At 40.0% G+C, this 22,727-nt stretch overlaps 1 protein-coding gene and 1 long non-coding RNA gene across 6 annotated transcripts; one reads left to right on the top strand and one right to left on the bottom strand.

The window, feature by feature from the left end:
• Positions 1 to 1,199: 1,199 nt before the first annotated feature.
• Positions 1,200 to 22,035, bottom strand: LOC118213922 (collagen alpha-2(VI) chain-like). Of its 5 annotated transcripts, none has more exons than XM_035393154.1 (28): positions 21,928 to 22,035; positions 18,961 to 19,079; positions 17,878 to 18,485; positions 15,029 to 15,049; positions 14,596 to 14,661; positions 14,439 to 14,492; positions 14,161 to 14,205; positions 14,025 to 14,051; positions 13,730 to 13,756; positions 13,571 to 13,615; positions 13,425 to 13,478; positions 13,130 to 13,192; positions 12,828 to 12,890; positions 12,387 to 12,440; positions 12,234 to 12,269; positions 12,051 to 12,113; positions 10,519 to 10,581; positions 10,175 to 10,237; positions 9,293 to 9,355; positions 8,970 to 9,020; positions 8,715 to 8,813; positions 8,283 to 8,345; positions 8,077 to 8,112; positions 7,920 to 7,965; positions 7,617 to 7,769; positions 6,952 to 7,407; positions 6,790 to 6,828; positions 1,200 to 2,556 (listed from the first exon to the last, which is right to left on the bottom strand). In XM_035393154.1, exons 2-28 carry the CDS (start codon positions 19,058 to 19,060, stop codon positions 1,955 to 1,957), a joined length of 3,060 nt encoding a protein of 1,019 aa, XP_035249045.1. In that variant the 5' UTR covers positions 19,061 to 19,079; positions 21,928 to 22,035; the 3' UTR covers positions 1,200 to 1,954. The 5 variants fall into 5 exon arrangements, with proteins under 5 accessions (XP_035249045.1, XP_035249049.1, XP_035249046.1 ...); XM_035393158.1 differs by having other exon boundaries at positions 18,961 to 19,074; positions 21,928 to 22,015; XM_035393155.1 differs by having other exon boundaries at positions 21,834 to 21,987.
• Positions 2,498 to 6,999, top strand: LOC118213925. Its single transcript, XR_004762552.1, has 3 exons — positions 2,498 to 2,577; positions 6,157 to 6,300; positions 6,916 to 6,999. It is a non-coding gene; the product is annotated as an uncharacterized LOC118213925 (long non-coding RNA).
• Positions 22,036 to 22,727: the final 692 nt, after the last annotated feature.

Below are 22,727 nucleotides of genomic sequence, written 5' to 3'. Positions count from 1 at the left end.
AATCAGGGGTGACATAGCTCAGGAGGTAAGACCGATTGTCTGGCAGTCGGAGGGTTGCCGGTTCAAACCCCGCCCTGGGCGTGTCGAAGTGTCCTTGAGCAAGACACCTAACCCCTAACTCCTAACTGCTCTGGCGAATGAGAGGCATCAATTGTAAAGCGCTTTGGATAAAAGCGCTATATAAATGCAGTCCATTTACCATTTACCAATCAAATGGTTATGTTATCCAAGAATCCAAATGGCCATTTTAAATTATGCCAATTTCATGCTTTCAATTTCAAGTTCAAACATACATCACCCCTAGGACACAATTTCACTAAACTTGTATGTGGATATTTTATTTCTTCTTTAACAAAATTATGTTTTGACATAACTCTCCAATCCAAGGTGAGTTGGAGGAACGCTTGCAGTTTGTCGAATTGTGAACTTTTGAATTGAATAAGCAGTTTCAAAATTTGAAACTTTTGAAGTACGTAGATTTCAAGATCTAAAAAAGTTGTCCAGTAGTTGTGGATAACCGAAGAGTTAAACTGTTTTGTAAGGACAATGTACGGCACATGAAGTGAGTGTATTTTTAGATGACCACGATGGTTTTGGAAGAGAAGAGCTGTTTGTGGATTATGAGTGAGGCAGAGTTACAGCAAGTCTTAAGATGGGTTTGATTTGGACCCAGGCTTTATTCCTCCACTCCCAGAGCTTTGACTAGTAACACACAGAACATGTGCGGGACAGACGCACTGCCAGTGAACTTGTAAAACACTCTCTCTCTAACTCGGTTATGTACATCATCGACTACAGACTGAGTCTCCTGAGATTTCTTTGATGCTTGTTCATGCTTATTTGATCTACGTTCCTAAAGCATGTTTTTGTTGCACAGGGTCTGTTTAAAATACTAGTCTCTCACACCAGGATTTGCCCTAACCATGGACTTCAATTGTGTTTGACGCATACATCTTAAGGAGTATAATTTGGTATTCTAGGGTTCCCAAAATGAAATATTTGAACAACTGAACAGCACTGTTTTTGCATAAAGCACAGGAGCTCTAATTGAGTCACCCAGTGCTAAGGGATCTGCGTTCACTGTTATTTTCAGTTACCAAAGGATTTTTAGTCTCTCTCTCATATATTTCTCAATACACTAGTGAAATACTAAATGGGGTAAGATATTGATATCACAATAAATGTGACACAATAAGTTCAACACTATGACAAAACAACACTTTATTACCACAGATCATTTTATTAAACTTACAACTGGAATCTGATGTCAAAAGGACTTGGTCTCACTGTCCAGACGCATCAGAAAAAAATCGCTTGATATTATTATAAAGTTCCAATTTGCAAGTTGACAAATTCAAATTGATAGTGCTAAGGAAAGTGACTTGTATTACTGTGGTTACATTTTGTAAATCCTTATTTAAATGTTGTTTGACAACACTCCATTACATTCTATTGTGTGTGAATGCACCAGTCTTCAGAATAGACCATTAGTGTAACAGTCCCCTTAATGACCTCATTAAAAGCTAAGGACGTGACTGGTCTGTTTCAGTGTATACTTTAAATCCATTACTGTTAACTAGTTCATTTCCTGCCTAATGGCAACTTTGACTTGAAAAGTGGGTACGGTCTCAAAACTCTTAGCTGAATCATCAGCAGCAAAAGGTATCGGAGCTGTATATGATATGTCAAATATAGTTGTGTGTTCACCTTGCCAAACAGATTATGTGCAATCTATGAATGGTTCTTACAAAGATATAAAGGTAAAACTCAAAAATTCCCCTACATTAGCACCTTGATGAGGATACATTATTCAACTGACTTTCATAACCCCAGAAAGTCTTTGAAAAAATAACAAACAAAAAAAGACCCCTTGCTTTGCAATTATGTAGAATTTAAACATACAAAAAAAGCCTGCCCCCCCCCCTCCCCCTCCTGGTACCCAATAGGATCTTCTTTAACATATCCACCTGATGAAGCGCTCGAAGAAGCTTTGCTTTGAGAGGTCCGAGAAGTCTTGCCCTGTAAAAATGGCCGACTGGTCCCCCAGCGCGAGCTTCCTCAGTACCTCCTGATCCATGTCGCTGCCCAGCGCGATCACCGTGGGAACGCCCTCCGCCCTGCGCATGGAGTTGATGCCCTCGTCCAGGCTCTTGCTGCCCGTGATGCCGTCCGTGATGAAGACGAAGGACAGCTCGGCGTTGCGCCTGGCCAGGCGGTTGTTCCCGCCCTTGACGATGTTGTTGACGGCGTAGATGATGGCCGTGCCCACGTTGGAGGAGGAGTCCATGTAGGCCATGCGCGACAGGCCATTGAGGATGGCGGTCATGTTGTAGGAGAGCGGGAAGGCCACGCGCTGCTCGTTCTCGTTGCCGTACTGAAGCAGCGCCACGCGGGTGTGCATCGCGTCGTCGTTGCTCTCCGCCAGGATCAGGCGGTGCGCCACGGTCTCCACGAAGTCGCGGGCGCGGCGGAAGTTCTCCTCGCCGATTCGCTCCGAGCCGTCCAATAGGAAGACGAGGTCCACGGCCCTCTGGACGCAGTTGGCCACCGACGGCTCTGAGAGGAGACGGAAACATGGTGAGTTTGATCGTGTCCGTTAACCACAAATTAGCGCTTCTGTCTAAACGAAGCAAAGGGCGTGGTCAAAACTTTTATAATTATAAAAGCAACTCTTAACAACTGTCAATAAGAGTAAGACATTTCATGGTAGAATCACAGGCAAATATTTGTACCTAGTTATGTCGTTGTTAGTCCACCCTTGTGTGATCTATGATGCTACCACTTTTTGAAGACTACCTTTGATTTTTGTATATTTTGTTCCCTTCTTACTTATTTGTGAACATTTATGTTGGCACCAAGTCAAGTGACCCCAGAAATGTACAAAACACAGTGGCTCAAGCTTGGTTTATGCTAACATTTATTTCATACAGAAGGTTATTATACAAATGTGGTTAGAAATGTACAATTACACATCTGCTTGGGCTAAATATTTGTTGACTGCTATGGACATTATAGACCACACAGTAAATGCACCTTTGATAATAAATGCCAGCTCCTTTCAATGTTGCAACATGTTTTCAATAAAATATGTTTCACAAACATGGAAATTAAAATAAGGGATTTCTCTAAGATTTAATGTCAATGTAAACATCATAATACTGATAATTTGACCAGATGCATAACTTACAGTGATGCAGTCATTGGCATTTATTTTTCAACACATAGACATAGCAAACTGCCACAAATAATAGACATAATGTATGCTTTTATTGTTCATTAACATTAGCAATATCCTTAACCAGTAATCATTGCCAGTATAACACTGTTCAAAGAATCAGAAACTAGCAGCCTCTGAAATATACAAGGTTGTGCAAATTGCAAAACTATAAATTATGGCTTCGGACAATCATTACGCTGATGTATTACGAAAACAGCCATATGTTATTTAGATCCTTGAGATGTTTATTTACAGTTGAGGCCAAAGGATGAATGACTCAGCATTCATTTCATATGTCACATGATAAGACTGCACATGTTACTGCAAGTATGGAGTTCTCAGGTACAGGACAATTTTGTACAATTTTGATTTTGTTCTGTACTCCACAATATTATATTTGTGATCAAGCAAATCACGTGTGGTTAAAGTGCACGTTCTTAGCTTATTTAAGGGTATTTTTATACTTTTGGTTTCACCATGTAGAAATTACAGCACGTCTTATACATCGCCCCCCATTTTAGGGTACTATAATGTTTGGAATATATCCATATTAAGGATATGTAAATGAAAGTAATCATGTTTAGTACTTTGTTGCATATCCATTGAATGCAATAACTGCTTGAGGTCTGTGACCCATAAACATCACCTAGTGCTGATTATCTTATCTGGTAATGCTTTGCCAGGCTTGCACTGCAGCCATCGTCAGCTCCTGCATGTTTTGGGGACTGATTCAGATTGGGTGAATGACTTGGCTAGTCAAGAATAGTCAAGTTCTTGGTTTTGGAAAAACTCATTTGTTTCTTTAGCAGTATGTTCGTTATCATTGCCTTGCAGTAGGATGAAGCACCATCCAAAGAGTTTAGAAGGATTTGCTTGAACGTGAGCAGATGCTTCTTTACAGTTCAGAATTAATTCTGCCATCAGCAGTTATCATCAATGTAGACAAGCCAGTACATGTGTCAGTCAAACATGCCCAAACCATAACTCCCCCGCCACCACAGTTCACAGATAAGGGGGCTGCTTTGAGTCTTGTGCAGTTCCTTTTAGCCTCCACACTTGGCTCTTGCCACTCTTGGTTTCATCTGTCCACAAGGCATTTTTCCAGAACTCTGGAGGCTCTTTTAGGTACATCTTAGCAAACTGTAACCTGGCCCTCTTGTTTTTGTGGCTAACTAGTGATTTTCATCTTGTAGTGTAGCCTCTGTATTTATAGTTGTGAAGTCATCTGCAGCTAGTCACTGACAAAACCATGCCTGCCTCTTGAAGAGTGCTTCTGATCAGTCAGACAGGTGTTTAGGGGTTTTTCTTTATTATGGTGAGAATTCTTTGGCCATCAACTGTAGAGGCCTTCCTTGGCCTATCAGGCCCTTTGCGATTACGGTGCTCACCAGTGCTCACTTTCTTCTTCACGATGTTCCTAACAAATGCTTTTGTTATGCCTAAGGCTTGGCTTATGTCTCTGACAGTTTTTTTTATTATTTCACGGCATCATAATGGCATCCTTGACTTTCATTGTCATAACTCTGGTCCTCATGTTGATAAACCCCACTAACAGACAACAAAAGGCAATCAAAAGCCTAGATTCAAGACTAGATATTGAAAGCTCTTACCTGCACTAAAGAAGCAGTTGAACAAACCTGACTACTCAAAAACACTTGTGAAGCGATTTGTTCCAAACATTATGATGCCCTGAAATGGGAGGCTATATATAAAAAGTATAATTTCTACATGGTGAAACCAAAATGTATAAACATGCCCTTTGATGAAAGCTGAGATTCTGCACTTTAACATCATGTGAATTGTTAGATTACAAATCTAAAATTGTGGAGTACAAAAAGTATGTCTTTGTCCTAGAAGTTATGGAGCTTCCTGTAAAAGGACCAAAACCGTTTGGGTGTTAACTAGTGATACCCCATTATGAGCAGACGTAATGTTTGTCGTCAGTCTCTGACTGGTATGACATTTATGGACATTTGACCTGTGACAATAACCATCCTATATATGACGTCTGTTTGCTGGGGGCCACTGACATTGGATGGAGACAACAGCTGTTTGTTCTGTGCTCTGCTAATTTAGCACAACCCCAGAGCTCTGTTGGGGTCCTCCACTAAATTGCCATACACCACTTTGAAAGAGTCAACAAACAGCTGAGTCCACTTCTGCCTGTCATCCCCACTGGCAAACTTGGCTCGTTGGGCTGTGTAAGCCAGGCTGGCCAGGGCCTTGCCGTAGATATCGGGCAGTTGCTCATCCTTCAGGAGACTGAGCATGTGTGTGACACCCAGCAGGGAGCTGGGGACAGGGGTGTGGATGCCCTCCTCCGCCAGGGTTTCAAACAAGGGGTACCCACTCCAAGGGGGTGCCACATCTGCAAGTGAGCGTTAAAACAGTAGTTTAAAGTCTCCAAGCAGCTGGCTCCACCCACAGAGTACAGTGGAAGCTGGCCATGTGGTTTTTTTTTTTGTAAATTTTATGAATGGAATCTGTGACACACCAAACACAGTGTGCTGAGGTACACCCAAGAGGAGGATCAATATTAAATTATTTACACGGATGAAAATTTGGTCACAAAGTGCCCTTGGCACACACAATTCTCCCTACACATTACATTTTTGTAGATAAAAATAACATTGAATGTGAAGGACACTAATTTTTCAGCTGTAGGACCGACATCTTGTCCAATTAGCCAGGGCTAGTGATATTTAGGAGCATGAGACTTAAAGCTACAGCCCAATTCACCCAGGTCAAACATTACTCTTTTTCTAAAGATGCCACTGCCCGAATTTTAGTCTACACTTGGTGCAAACTGAAAGAGAAGTTGTGCTTTGACGTTTCTCTGATCTCTGAACCCCCTTTCTTATCACCACAGTGCACCGTGCTGCATGCTCTCACTGTTGCTCGTGTGTGGTGGGCTGTTGTGTCCTCTGTGTTCTCTTCAGGAGGGCCCACACTGACACTCGTGCAGCTCGCTGCTGCTCCATCCCGCTCTAAACTCCACCAACTCAGCTAAAGTTATTGTGACACAGGACTCTGCAAAAGGCACAGTCGGCACAGGCAGAACACAGGCATCATTTGGCCTAAAGGTGATTGAGTGATGGGGCAGGGACCCAGCTAACGAGGAATATCTCAGGAACGTTAGGGAAGATCCAGACATACGTTAGCAAGGAGTTGTCAACCCAGAAAAACAGAAAATGAATACCTGGCAGTAAATGATAGATGGGGAATCTGTATTGTATATTGGACTGTGTTGTATATATTCTGTACTTTAATGTATGATAGATTTTGTGTATGTACCACTACCATTTTAACGTATTATACACTTTGCATATGTACCACTACCATTTTATGAGGATCTTGTGTTCTCATGTGACCAGCACCAACAAGTTATGTAATCAAACCCCTAAAAAAATTAACCAGTGAAGTACAAACAGGCTTGCAGCTGACTTGACATTCAGAGAACTAAAGTCTTCCATTATGTTTAGCGTTCCCAAATAAAAATCAGACAGCGCTTCTGTGCCCACCGAACGATGTGTCGCAACAAAACAGTTATTGAACCACACCATACTTCTTACCTGTTGTGCAGGGGAGATCAGGACAAACGGTTATGGGATCTAGGATGCAAAGCAAAGAACCAGTAAATTTCCCACACAAGGTTATTATTGATAGTGTTGTACATTTACAGCTTTTTTGTTTTGCAGCTTTACTGGCGATGGTGCTGAAGATCGACGGCTCACCGGGGCAGAGGACGTCCTCGATCCTGTCGATGAACTCCTCCGCCACCAGGTCGGCGAAGCGCCTCATGCCCATGATGCGGTTGCTCTTCTGGCAGGCGATGGACTTCAGGCTCTCGTTCTCCTCGGGCTGGTCGAACATGTCGCCGATGCCGATGGCGTTGACGTCGACGCTGGCGTCGTTGCAGAGGTACGTGAGCAGGGAGTCGTCGTCGCGCGGGTCGAAGCGGCCGTCCGTGATGACCACCACGGTCACTTGGGCCTTCGAGCGGCGGCTGTCGCGGATGAGGTTGTCGTAGGCGAACTTGAGGGCTGAGGGTGTCCAGGTCCCCCCCGCGATCCACTCCAGCCGCTTGACTGCGTCTTTGAAGGCCGACAGGGAGTCTATCTTCGAGTCGTTGAGTCTAATGGCTTGGAAGGTTCCGCTGTGACTGTACTGTACCACGCCCACACGGGTTCCTTAGGGAAGACACCAGCAGAAAAAGAACACAGCTACAACTTGCACATCTACATGCTCGTCTCTCTCTTCTCTGTCAGCCGATTCATCTACATCCTTTTTTCTATGCAAATTTGTGTTCAAATGTACATATCTCATTAGGAAGTATCTTAAAGATACGAACACAGATTTACTACTAATATACTAATGTGTCTGTTTCCTGGAGTCAGACCTGTTTCAGAACTGGGGTCTTTTGCAATGGAGCCCATTCTGTTAATGGTGTTGATGACAAAGTTCTTCTCCAGAGTGAAGTTAGTCAGCCCCACGCTCTCTGAGCTGTCGATGACAAAGACGATGTCCAGAGCTCCACATCGCTTCTCGCAGTCTTCAAGAGGAGACAGCAACACAGTCAGGCGTTAGGAATGCGCAGCAGCCTAAATTCCTGAAACAATTATCTAGCATGCTTTTAATCCCTGTATTTTTACATTTCTAAAATAAATGCCGCCCACACCAACTTCCTGACACCAGTACTCACCACAGCAACCACAGGTTTCTCTGATGTAGTTCATGACATCACAGTCCTACGAAAGAGAGCACAAAGACCTGGTGAGCTTGAAGAATGGTGATTTTATGTAAGATATATGACTAAGTTTTCTATGAAAAGGCTGTATTCTTAAAAAAAAGAGGCTTACAGTAAGGCCGGGGTCACCCTCAGGACCAGGACCACCCTGAAAAGCAACATAACCTTAAAATGTACATAATGTTCACAATGTTTATGTTCAGTGCACATAAACAAAATGGGCGCTTGCTGTGATGTCATATTATCTCTACATGAGATGAAAATATATGTAGAATAAATGTTTCAGATAATATTTAAACCATCAAATTAAGCACATACATCTTTTCCACCTTCTCCTCTGGGACCTCTTTGACCAGGCTCACCATTAGGTCCTGGCTCTCCCTGGAAGACAACAGCAGATTTTTTTTTTTTTTTTCTTTTCTTAAATGGTACATTGGCTAGGCTAAGTAAGATGACACTAAAGGGAGCTTGCTAACTCACAACATAATCATAGTTGTACTACGGGACATACATGAGCCAGGGTGGTGGATAAGACATCATTAGATATTCATTCATAAAACCCATGTGGACCAACTTGCATTGGATAGAATGCTTTTCACATAAACTCAATTTCCATAGGAGATAGTGGATAGTTAATTGTGACTGCAATCCTCCCATATGACGGTCATTCTTGTTTCACAGTGCAGACTATTTTGAATAACGACGCCTTGTTGATCTCAGTTTTAGCCCGTTGGGAAGGCAGTTTCTCACCGGTTCACCTGGTTCAGCCTTAACACCAGGTTCTCCCTTCTGCCCACAGTCGCCTCTGCTCCCTCGCGGTCCAGGGCCTCCTTTGTCACCCCGGTCACCCTATTAGGAAAAACTAGCTAGTCATGGGTCCAGTGAGATCTTTTTGGGATTACTGTTCCATTCGTGATGTTTGATTACATCCATAATGGATATACAATGGATAATAGATAACTTCAGTTAGAAGTTAGCCATTAAAACAATAAAATGAGGTGGTACCGTGGGTCCCCTTGGCCCAGGATAGCTGAATCCAGGTCTTCCTGGGTCGCCCTACAAGGAGTGAGAAAGAGAGGATGGAGAGCAAGACAAAGATTTACTTATTTAATAATTTACTAAATGTCAGATACCATTGAGGCACTTGTTCTTGGTACAGTAATGCGCCAAGTTCCGTGATCCCTCAAAAGGATGGAGAATGCTGCAGTTATGGGATTGGGCCTACAGCTGCAAACAGGAATTCCAAAATAGCAGGAAGAGAAAGATTCTGAAGTGTGGACAGCCTTGCATTTCTTGCCTTGAGATTCACTGTTCTTGTGTCACCTTACCTTGGGCCCTAAGGGGCCAGGATCTCCCCTTGGTCCTGCATCACCGGGATCTCCAGTAGTACCCTAGGTGAGAGAAAGCACACCCATATGGATCATAACATACTGTAGCTCTCTCAACAATACAAAAGTGTGCCGAATTAATCCCCTTTCATGTACTTCCAATGATGTTTATGGCGTCTAATTAGTTCCATGGTCCATCTTTGATCAATGTGTCAAGTTTAGTTTTTAGTGTGCAAGTGTAGGGCTTATACAGCACGTCCTGACCAAAAAAGCTGCTAACCTGAGTTCAGAGAAACAGGTAGTCCTCTTACTCTGATACTTAAAAATACTGAGGGTGAGTTAAAGGGTGTGTGAATTATACACGTATGAATTATCATCTTTGTTCCCATGCCTCATTAACTGCCTTAATTACAAATCAAATAGGCAATGAGGGAGCACAAATCGTGCCAAATCGCATCTTCATTATTCATGTTCACTTGTATGCATTTAATTGCATCAATGCTTTGACTCAAGTTAGTTCTACTGTACATTGTTTGTACAGTACACTGTGTGACATTGTCCTAGACGAGAAGTCATTTTGCTGTACTTTATTAATTGATTTGCTGTAATTTATTTCTAATCCATGCACAAATTCCTCAAAATGAAAATAATTATTACTGTAAAATCAAGTAATTTGGAGGTCATAATTCAAAAGTGTGCTCATATCCCCTAAAATAAAAAACAATTACTTAAGAATATACTAGAATAACTATCTGCACAAAATGGGTCTTTTCTGTTATATCACCAATTAATCATAATACCAAAAAACGGAATAATCTCCAGAATCTGTTTCCAGGTTGGAACTGTATTTTTAAGCAGAAAATGCTTTAGATTTCTGCTCACATTTCTCCCTGCCTCTCCTTGGCTTCCTGGGGGACCCCGTGGCCCTGGCAGCCCAATGTCTCCCTACAGTAGACCACAGAGAAAGAGAATAATTAAATGCAGGGATACACATTTAGAACAAACTGACAAATAAAGCCATTATAAATGGATTTAACACACGTTTTAGGTGCGGATCACTTATAAAGAAGGTATTTCAGAAGGTTCAGTGTCTTCACTGACCTTGACATTCATCTATTACATGAAAGAGTGGCTGTTCTTTACATTCAAGAAATAACTCACAACTGCCTTTCTGTGGTAAACACCAATCTTCTCTCAAACTCTTTTCAAAAGTGAATGATTCTCACCTTGGCTCCTTTGCCTCCAACTTCACCAGCTAGTCCCCTCGGTCCCTCGGGCCCAAATTCACCCTGTAAAATGAGGGTGATCAATGTGCGTCAAACATTTGTTCTCTTGAACAGGCACAATAAACACCAAAATAATATTTAATCTGAGGAAATGGGGTTTGAGAATAGTCTACCAATGTGTCATCTATCTAAGCCTGACCTTATTTTAACCCTATTCGGTCCACTTCACAGAAATGACTCAACTTCAGGTCCTGCAGGCTGCAGTGTCTGCAAGTATGTGCACTATACCACCAGATTTCATGAGCTTACAGTGGTGGTTCCCTTACTGAAAATGGATGAGGCAGACACCTTTCCTTTAAACTGATAATTGGTCTCAACCTGTTTTCATTCATTTTCATTGATTAAGAAGTGTGCCAACAATTTGAATAGTTCTTTGGTAGGTCTGGTGGTGTAGTGTATGGTTGGAGCAAATACTACAGACACTGCAGCCCACAGGACCTTGAGTTGAGTAGCGCTGCTATGAAAATTGAGACATTGACATCCCATCACCAGATTTGAGGGTTAAGCTATTTCAGTCTTACAAGTCACCGTAAAATCTTGCCAGTCTTACCTCATTTGGTCCGTGCTCCTATCACAACATACGATTAGGATGCAATTGTTACAGACTATTAGAGATGTCTTAATACAGTACATTTTCTCATCTTGACCGTCCCGACAAAATCAAACATTTAATATTATCATTATCAAGTCTTTAGTCTTGGCTAAAAATGTTTGTTTCTGTTCAAAGACAAAACCTATAATTCTACAACTGTCAACAGGCAACAGGTGCACGGTTGTCATCTAACATGAGCACATCGGCAGGGACAAGACTGTAGTAGCAAAAATGGCCATGCCAATGGGAAAGCATCTTTTTGGCTACTTTTAGCTCAGACCGTTGCACACACAAGCGCGGCGGTGGCCAAAAGCCGTTACTGCTCCACTGCCCGTTTACTTTCACACTGTACTCTCTCTCTCTTTCCTTGTCTGTGCGGGTTTCCGAAAGTAAGAGGAGAGCTGAGATAAAACAACACATCTACAGAAGAATCCTGTTGAGAGTCTTATAACACGTGACATGATTCCCAGTCTTTGCAGAAAGATGTGTGCACCCCTAGGACTACAAACCCTTTTGACCTGAGACAGATTGTTGTTAAATGTGAGGATGTGTCTGACTTATAGTTTTCTAGAAATCTTCTAATGTATGGGAGGCCTAAAGAAGCCCAAAATTGATTTAATTCACATTCTGTCTCTGTGATGCCAAGTAGGGATTTTATACACTATGAGTGTCAGAATGCCCTGTAGTGATTAGCCTAATAATACATATTTGAAATTCTCCATAGGGATATCATTCAAAATGTATGCCTCAGTAGCCTGGAATGGATTTCTTCACAAAGTGTATCAGTGATGGTCTATGGGGAATGGCCTTCTGTTTGTCCTCTACATTGACTTGACACAGTTCATAGATTTCATTTCGTGAGATTCCCATTAGAGAGTACCTTATCTCCTTTTGGTCCGTTGTTTCCAACTTTTCCCTTTGGTCCAAAGTCACCTCTTCTTCCCTGACAAGACATGGCTTTCACTCAACCAAACACATTTACACTGAACCAGAAAACTGAAATCACTTTTCATTAGAGTGATATTTTCATATATACACAAAGTATTTTTAGATGATGTCATACAGGTTCGCCTTTTGGTCCAGGTCTCCCAGCTGTCCCCTGAAAGGCAATAGTGAGATATTCACCATATTGATAAGCTAGCCGTGGAGTAATTAAAGAATGGTTTTTATTAACAATGAAAAACAGAAATATGAATTAGACGCATTAGGTACTTACTGCAGTTCCTTTTGCCCCAGGAATTCCGGGTGATCCAGGACTTCCATTGTCACCCTGAAAGACAGAAGCTTGTCTTGCATTATTTCAACACAGGACACAAACTATACACATTAAGAGGGAGGTTAAGAAGAATCTATAAACTTAAGCAAAGACAAAGTGTAGGAATTGGCCAGTTTTAAGATGGAACCTGAACTGAAATTTAGAAATGCACATCAATAAAACAAAAGAAGAAGACTTATTTTTTAACTTTGACTATTCACAGTCATGATATTCAAGGTTCAACTTCTTATCCAATGTTAGCATGGCTTTCCTTTGTTACAAGGATCAGACCGTTGTGAACCTATCAGTGCTGTGAAAAATATTCCTTGCAGTCATCTGCAAAGGAAATGGCCCTCATCAAAAGTGGAATGTTCTGTCCTGTGGTGTCAGTTGGTTTTATACCGAAGGTCCAGGTTCTCCATCCGGGCCGGTGGGGCCTGATCTTCCAGGGCGACCAGGATCTCCCTGCAACAAACAAGTGTGAAATCCGACGTTCTTATCTGGAGCAACTTACGAATTACTGTAGGTTGTAAGGGCAGATTTATTAGAAGTTCAGACTTATTAAATACAACATACACTCGCACACTGAGTGCTAATTCCATGCACAAGGTGTTTACAGATATGACGCAGGCCTATTAGAGCTATAGTGTAGCTACATCATTTCTGTGTGATTGGAGGTGCAAGGCTTGCTTAAGAATAAAGACCTTTTCTCCTTCGGTTCCAGGCAATCCACTGTCACCAACATCTCCCGGATATCCGTCAGGTCCCTTTTCACCAAGAAAACATCGGTGAGGTCACAGGTGACATCGAATATTTTACGCCATTGTGAATTTCTGACAATAGGTGATCTCAGCCAAACGGCAGATGGGAACTGAAACTAACGGCAAAGAAATCCATTTCTCCTGGACACCTCAATAAGGTGGGCCACCGCTGTTATAGATATGATATGTGTTTTTGTTTGTAACAAATGGCTGGCCTTTGTTGATAATTCTCACACACCTTGTCGCCTGGGTCCCCTTTGCAGCCAGGAGCGCCAATGCGACCTATCTTTCCCTAAAAAGGAAAAAGGAAAAGATGTTTTAATCATCACCTGTCGCTTTCTGTTGGACAGTGTCTGGTCACAGTCTAGCGACGCTAGGCCTCACCTTTTGACCGTCAGTCCCGTTGCGTCCGGGGAGACCAGCCACACCCTAAATTGGAAATAAAAGAAGGTGTCAGTCTGTACTTTGAACAGAGTATCACATCAGCAACACACATTGACTCTTAGAACTGCATTGCATCAACCTTTTAGTAAAATGCCTTACCTTCTTGCCTGCAGATCCAGATTCACCCTATGGACAGAATAAAAATGAGAAATGGACAGAAAATATAAAAGCAGTACAAAAAAAAAAAACTTATATACTATATTCACTATACTAACTTACTTTGTTTATTGATTTCAACCACTTGTTACTAGCTATTTATATATCTATACTTGTTACTAACTATTTATATATCCTATCCATTATAACACCCAGTCAATCGCATACAGTATCACATTTTTGTGGTATTACTAGATATGTCTCTTCTTTGATTTTAGCATGTCAATAGACTTCTCACCTTTTCTCCTTTGTGTCCGAATTCACCCTAAAGCGGTAGAAATAAATAATCAGTTAATGTAATGAAAAAAAACAACACATAAATAGCTGTGAAATATATGAAATTTCTGTGAATAACCTGAAGATGAAAGGCTTACCTTTGGACCAGGATGGCCAATAGGACCTTCGATACCAGGATCACCCTGTAAACCAAATCATACGTAATAATTATATCATTCAAGAATGATTTGATAACTTAGGCAGTACATTATGAATTTTTGAGAGCCAAGATGTCACTTACTGTCTTTAACTGAAACTGTTTTGTACTATGATTTAGTGGCAAATTTCAAAGAATTGGGGACTGACTGTGTGTCAAAGCACAAAATGAATTTCAGAGATTTTTATATCAATGGCCAATTTATGACGATTGACCTACCTGTCGACCTCTTTCACCTTTTGGCCCAGGAAATCCACTGTCACCTTTCGCTCCCTGAAATGATCAGACCAGTCAGAGATTAAACCCAAAAGTCCTTCAGACATCCGAGACAGCGACAGTAGCAATACGAGGCACACACCCTAACGCCTGAGCTCACCTTGTTTCCTCTGTGGCCTTTCGGACCGGGGGGTCCCTCTGTTTCCAAACACTTCAGTGCGTAACACTGTGGGGTTGTCGAGTGAGAGAGAAGGTTAGTACAGGTGAGAAAAAGGAATTAACTGTCAATACTCTAACTAGGTCCTCTAGTTTTCTAAGATTCCCTATATCAGAGAGATACTGTTCATAATCATGCTTTATATATAACCATGGTATATAACCATACTTTAACTGGTCCATAACATTGAGAATAAAAGAGAGGTCTTCTTAAAAATGAGGGAAGGATTACTACCACTTCCATGTTGTATCTGTATACATTCAACAACAAGCACTCATACATCATATACAAAAACATTCCACAGACACAGGCAAGTGTTTTTATAACATGGGAACCCGTATATTTCACACCATTTTGAAGGAAGCCGGTTTCTTACCTCCTGGAAAGCCTGATGCGTCTGGAAGTGAGACCAAAGCAAAACAAAATGTCACCTATTGTTGAAAGTCATACTACACAGACTGCAGCTGTTGTTAAAACTAAAAAGTTATTTAAATGAAACAAATCAATAAAAATGTATTGTATTTTGAAATATATTTCTATGGATCAACTTGGGGCACACAAAAAGTCCAGGATGATGATAATAAGAATAAGCCTGATTACTTTTTCACACTTCAGAGCTTTGACACTCAGATGGCTTTCCAACACACAATATTTCTAAAATAGAATTTGTGAACCTTCTTATATACACTATCAAAACGATAATAATATTGTAAGTATTTTTGTACAATATGCATAAGTCCCATTCTGACTTATGTAGTTTCCAAATACTGTAATTGACATCCAGGAATATTCTATCTCATTTATTTCATTTTGAATTACATTTAAACCCAACTGATAATAGACAGGAAATGCAGTGTAATTGTAGTTTAATTTAAGTGATGGGATTTTAAGTGGGGAAAAGGCTTCTGACAGAAATAAGAAAACCACTGAAATTTAAATTATTAAAATGTATGTTAATGACATTTTCTGTAAACGTAAAGTATTGCATCTGTTTTTGGAAGACATACTTGCATTTCTATACTGTACCTTGTACACACATCAACAAAAGCTACTTTTTACATTTTCCACATTTAGGAGGCCAGTTTTGGAGGACAATTTTGCAAAGGAAAGCATTTGTTCGAGAAAAATGAAACTGAGTAGAAACAAGTGGGATTTACCAGGTTGCCGGGCAACTAAACGTTTGTTTGTTCTGAAACGAACTTCCGTTGTGTTATCATTCAATCAGCATTACAGCTCCCAGCAGCAAAACCGGAAATCAGTGCACTTCTAGTTCCATCTTTCTCCGTCCTACAAGTCTATCTGCCATCAGGATGTCACTGAAAAAAACTGTCTCCCATTTTTTTGCTACTGTTTTGATGTTTCTATTATGTTTACAATATTTAACCTTGTTTTTCCCTCTAAAAAAAGAAATAAATAAACAACAACATTAAGACATTTGTATATTACTGCAGAGCTAGAAGGGTGCTATTCATAAATGCTGATACATAGTTATTTATGAACTATATTATAAACTGCTCCCTGAAAGTGATGTCAATATAATGACAATTTACAATATGAATGTCTTATAAAAGTTAATTTAACTATCTACATTAACCTCTCAAGTAGCACCCTCTTTTTTAACACAAGGCCGAAAATTATATAAAAAATATATAAAATATTCTGGAGCCCTTTCAACTTCAGGCATAATCGTGGTCTTTTCTGAAAGGTAACGCATGGAGTTTGTTTTCCAAGAGTCAGAATTACTATAAATATTACTGAAAGTAACAGAAGCTCAAACACAGTGGAAGTGGAAGTTCCACCTAAAATATTTTTTTGGTGGATACAGATGCTTGTGGCTGTGTCTGGTGGGCTTAGAAACACAATGCCACAATGAAAATCTGGTTCAAATTTGATGACAATACCACCAAAAATGAGCATTCTGCATTGATTTTTCTGAGCCATGGCAAGGCAGGTTTCCAAAAAGGCCATTTGGGGACTCCAAAAGAACACTTTGTAGCCAAATATTATGGGTCTTTGGAGGTGTAAAATTCTATAGATTGTATACTATATGCTCGTGGAAGAAGTATGCTTAACCATAGCTTGCTTTCACTTCCCTCTCCACCTCCTTCTCCTTGCAACCTCTGACAGCTTGAATACGATTGTAGAAAATAAATTTATCAGCTATTTAGCTGACTGATCCATTGATTGAGGTCCACTGATTGATGTTTTCATCAAGTACCCAACCCCCATCAACATGTCAACTCATTCTCAATTCTCAAAATATTTTTATTTATTTATTTATTATTAAGTATGCCGACTCCTAATTTATAGGAGTTCTGAATAATAATTCAAATATGTAGTGAATGTATTTAGATGCTCACCAATGTAAAATGGGATCAAGTCCTTCAATGAACATACACTTTGCTGTGGAGTCAAAGTTGTTTTCACTGTCCTCAGAAATATTCACTCAGATGAGTGATTTCTTCCAAGGCCTCCAAATGCCGAGTCTTCTGTTTAGATTTAGCCATTGCAAACTACATTTTTGTCATAAAACAACCTTTGTTGGTTGTAGGTTTCTCAGTCATCACCATAACACGTGCCAATAAATGGTAGTGGACTGGGCAGAAGTTATACTGTCCATGCTGAGTCGTTGCAGGTCCCATTGGCTAATTTGAGGGACTGCTTAGCCAGTACTGGTCAGAGAAACTTATAGGTGGGCTTGTTTTGTTCCAGATAATCTATACAAACCAGAGATGATAACATTATTTTGTACACAAAAGTTTTGGCGTTTATGCAATGGCGAAATGGACAACAATGATAATTCCTCCAAATTAGTATGTTTTTGGGACTAAAAATGACTATGGATTTTGTTCTCTTTACAAAATAAGAAACCATTGTTGCTAAAACATTGCCATGGTAAAATAGTGTATAGGGATAGAACTGTGAGTTTTAACACTTTCAAATGGTGTATTGTGTGACCAGAGTGTTTGATTGAAAATTTCACCTTAAAAAAAAACAGATTAAATGCAAATAAACCCACTCCGGCCCATATCAACTTAAGGGGTTAAGGAATGTTCTTTGAACAGATGTGCATTTCCCACAGTTGTCTATTTTAGCTAGCATTTTAAGAAACAGTCACGCAGCACCAGTGGGCCATATCAGATGGCAAAACACAACTCTAAACACAAATAAGTATTTCTCTGAAAATTGGGTTGTTATAAAAATGCATAAACGATAAGTTCGTACCATGGTTTTGATGATGCGGTCGATAGTCGATGTCATAATTTGGGGGGGCGATAAGCTGAGGTCGACTGCCAAGAAGTCGTTGCGATAGAGGTCGGCCGGAGAGCTGGCAATCTCCTTCATCCCCGTCTCGTCCAAGTTTGTGGTCGCCCCCACGGCGAATATCTTGATCCCATCGTCCCGTGCGCGCTCCCCCGCCACCTTGATCCCGCCACAGGGGTTGCCCGTCACATGACCGTCGGTGATCACCACGGCGAACTGGATTACTTTCGTCGTGGGGGTGGCGCGAGACATCTCCAGGGTCATGTTGGTGAGGGCACAGTCGATGTAAGTGCCTCTGCCCAGGTAAACAATTCTTTGCAGGCCATCGATGAAGTTGTCCCTGCTGGATATTTGACTGAAGATCTCCCTCCTCTGGGAGAAGTGTAGACCACCCAGGGACCATGTGATCTGCACCATGTCCTTGTATTCTATATCGTCCAGCTTCCTGGCAAACATCTCAGTGAACTGCTTGATGCTCTCCACCAAGCTGCCAGGCGGGGACTCCTGCAAGGCTATGGTCTCCGACGTGTCGATGACAAAATACAGTTGGATGGGACACTCAATCTTTTCTAGAGAAAGCAGAGAAACACAAATCTTTTTGACTGCAACTCCAATTCATGTCACCAGCTGTTATCTGTTATCTCCAGCTGTTGACTTTAACAGAAATCATCTGAACTGTGGATGCCATTCATTGGTCTTATTCAAATATATTTTTTGTACATTATTTTACGTAATGTGTAAATTTGACAAATATTGACTACATTTTAACCTCCTATTTTTTATAAGTTCAGAACTGAAGTTGTTACAGCTTTATTTAATATTTGTAACTAGACCTGTTTTTTTCAAGTGGCATTCCAAAGGTCTTCATAAAAAGTACTCTTGAACAATTTGAAAAACATTTCAGGCGTAAAGCAATAAGACATGGCTTAAATTTAACTGACATATCACTAGCCGTCTAAATGGCATCACAGTCACATCTTTATTTTATATAGTTCAAAAATATAAAGGTCAGAATATTCCGAGAAGCATATGGCCAGCGCTCACTGTTGCATTCTGGGGTAGGCTGAACCAGCGGCCCACTGTATGGCTGCCCTTGCGTGACCACTCCATACAGGAGGCCCAGAAAGATCACCTTTGATATCATGGTTGAGTCTTCTCCTGCTCTGGAAATAAAAACAATTAAAAGACATTTAACAGATAATGGAGGGAAAAAACGACATTCTTGGTTAAGCTATGATACTACATCCATGGTGCAGGGGCTCAAGCGACCGGCGATCATTAAAATCGACAGTAAGTAACACTTTGATGAACCAGAGGCAGATTTTTTGTTACTATAACATTCTTCACTTGCTTTAAACCAGAATATTCTTAAATTTTAACACCACGATACCATGACATGCAAATCAAAAATGGATAGCCTATCAAGTCAATGCCCGAGAAACCATTTAACCTCTTGCAAAATTGTCAGCACTACAATAAACTTTTATTCATACAATCTTATGTAGCATATTTTAGTAGTGATAGGATATGAATCAATAGTCTGCTCTACAATCACCCAACCAGAAGAAAAAAAAAACTGGTTCTGAGGTACGTTTTATGATGTTACAACAGTAGCTATACTTCTAAATCCTGAACAGCTTCCTAAACAAAACTAGAAAATTTGTCTTAGCCAAGTTTAGAGCTCAAAGCTATGGACCAGATAACCATTCTTTGCTCAGAATACCATACAGCTGGACATGTAAGATCACAAAATCAAAAGATTATCAGATTTTCTCAAAGGGAGTAGAATTTTTGCGAGATGGTAAAACATATTTAGCTAATTTTGAAAAGTATTTCAAGATTACATTGGGCTGTCAAATGTCAATTTGTGTGGCATTATTAAAGGCATGCTATGCATACTAGCCCGTGTTTACAATCAAAGAAGTCTCCTCCTCTGTCTTCAACCCCACCCACTCACGCCGAGTAACTAGCTAGCTGGATAGCTAAAGGTAACCTTAGTACCAGGAAATGATTGACCATGAGCGAAAGTAAGAAGATTTTGATTTTAATTAATTAATTTCATTATATTGAACTATAGTGGTTTTATCATTGGAACTTTAAATTTGAGGGACCCTCACGAAAGTCTTTACTGTCACCAGCTTCACACTGCCGGTAATGTTACTTACAGGTCCAACAGAAAACAAACCAACCCCGCATCACTTTTAATCCCTTTGGTGAACTTCGACTGACGCCACTGACGAAAAGCAATTCCAAGGTTAACGTTCTTGAAGGAGCCTTGTCTTTTTGCTTTGCTGTATCTAGCCTTATTCGCTAGCTAGCACCGCAGCTACGCCCACCCCTCCCCACACAGAAAACGCACCCAGAAATGTCCCAAACACATCTTAGAATAGCAAATACAGGTAAAGGTGTGAAAATTTGGTGAAAGTGCCAAATGTATGCCTTAGCATGGTTATTTGATAATAATTTCAAGATAAAAATCCTGCATCGTATACCTTTAATACATTTTGCTAAATTGATTTTGGGGATGACTCTGGACTTGCATTTTCTCTATCTGATAAGATAAACAAAACAATAGCAACTTAATATCTGAAATCTGGGCACTAGCCAAAGTTCTGGGAAATAGAAAACTATAAACAACTAAAAATGATCAATTATGAATAAAAACAAATTGAAGTTATATTATTTTTTAAAGATCATCAGGCTATACTAAATGTATGGCCTACATATTATATGCAAATATTAAATATCTAAAACATGGTAGCTCAAGGAAATGAATATATTTTTGGCTGGACCGCAACAGCGGGCCAGCCCTACAAACGCGAATGTCTGATGTGATGAAGTTACACTATTGGTCGGCCGAGTTATGAAGTTACACCATTGGTCAGCCGGAACACGTGTGTTAGGTCCAGCCATATACTAGGTTTTAACCTGGTCTTGTTTGCTCACACTTTGGACAATATTATACATAAATTTGAATGTACAAATATATTTAATCCAAGGCCTGTAATGAGGGTCGCTGAAATGCAGGCCTAAAAGTAAACCTTATTGTAGAGTAGGCAACAGATGACATCTTTATTTGTCTACGAAGAGGTGAATTTGAATTTGCAATAGTGATGTTTCTTAATGTTTTTCAGCTCCATAACTTTGTTTTGTATGTGCTTCATATAAAAATTTAATAGAAAATTTTTCAACTTATTCTATTTCAACATTAGAACAATTAGTACGGTCACATAGCTGCAGTGGCCGCCGCTCGAATGACAAACAACAGCTTTATATCATCTTGAGTTCTTTTTTTTTTGTCCCTTAAAGAATATACCTGTGTTATAATAACTTGAATCGTTTGATTTCACGCCAAGTATACTTCCACACATTTTGCAGAGATAAGTCACACGATATGAATGAAATTTGTACATTTACACTAAACGGTACATTCTCCGCCCCAAAGAAGAAAAATAAAGTTTAATGAAATTAAACTGTTTTGATGTAGGCTATAGATAATCCATCTAAGGTACAATGGAGTAGCGGAAACGATGCCACCCCGAACAGTGTGTGCAGGCACCCCGATTATTAATTTATTATGTATAATCTTTAACTTTATCATTTACGTATAAGACTGAATCATGCCAACACATTTTCTGGAATTAGTCGGATGAAATACAGCACAGTCGTCTAGAAGCTAAATCACATTTAACATAATGGAACACATCTTGAAATGTCCATAAACCCGTAAAATGTTTGCAAAAAATGCGATGCAAAAACAAAGAATACCGCCGACTTCGTGCGATTTGACACAATTTAAACAAACATATATATATATATCTTTTTTTTTTTTTTTTTTTTGAAGCACGGATATCACTTCAAACCACACCGTTGTTCATAAGTTAGTTTTTTATGTCCCAATTTAAATGCACACTTACCCGCAGAAGAAAAATAGACCGAATGTTTAGAAACAGTAACCTGGACGCGTTTTCATTAAAACATCCCTCAAAAAATCATGGAAAAATCACTTACTCCAGAAAACGGGAGTCCGGGAGTGGTGCGTCCCGCAGCAGGAGTATTCTCTCAGTTCCTCCGCGAGACTCAAGTTAGACTCTGTGGTCCCTCCTTCTCTTGGACCCTAAGAAAATGTAACCACACATCTTTGTGTCATACCCTTTCTGTCCACATGGCGATGCTGTGGATCCACATCTTTACAATTTTTTTTTCATTACATTGTCTGCTGTTATCGGCATTTCAAACAAGGAAGGGATATGTTAAAATTACAGACCCTAGTCTGTGTAATAATGGTATTTGCAGACCTCTGATGGGAACACGCAAAATTAAACCGCAGAGTTTTACGTAACTGTATATGAGTACAAAGGTAATTCAACACACGTAGGGGCAAAATAACTTTACAGATAAGCGTTGTGTTAATAAATCAGCTCCGGTCCTTGTCAAATTAAAAAAAAAAAAATTTTTTTTTTGCTGAGTTAGCGGACAAGTTTCTAACTCAAATAAGTTATTAACTGCAGAATAAAAGTTATACTGTACAGACTGTACAGAGATGCATATCCACATCATAATTTTCTCCCAGATACACAAACATTATCACTGAAAAGAATAATATACGGAAACAAACAAAAAAAATTTTTTTTTTAGATCATACAAAACTCAATGCAGGTCACTCTGTACTTTAAAAAAGTTATTATATTTATACAGCGGTGCTTTGATATAATTCGGTGTTAGTTGTGATGTCAAATGAATATTGCATATCATAAACATTAAACATTGGCACAAGGGTGTATATTTTAGGAGCTACACATGCATTGTCA

Source organism: Anguilla anguilla, chromosome 15 (assembly GCF_013347855.1).
Source record: "Anguilla anguilla isolate fAngAng1 chromosome 15, fAngAng1.pri, whole genome shotgun sequence".
NCBI lineage: Eukaryota > Metazoa > Chordata > Actinopteri > Anguilliformes > Anguillidae > Anguilla > Anguilla anguilla.
This window is presented reverse-complemented; position numbering and strand designations above follow the sequence as displayed.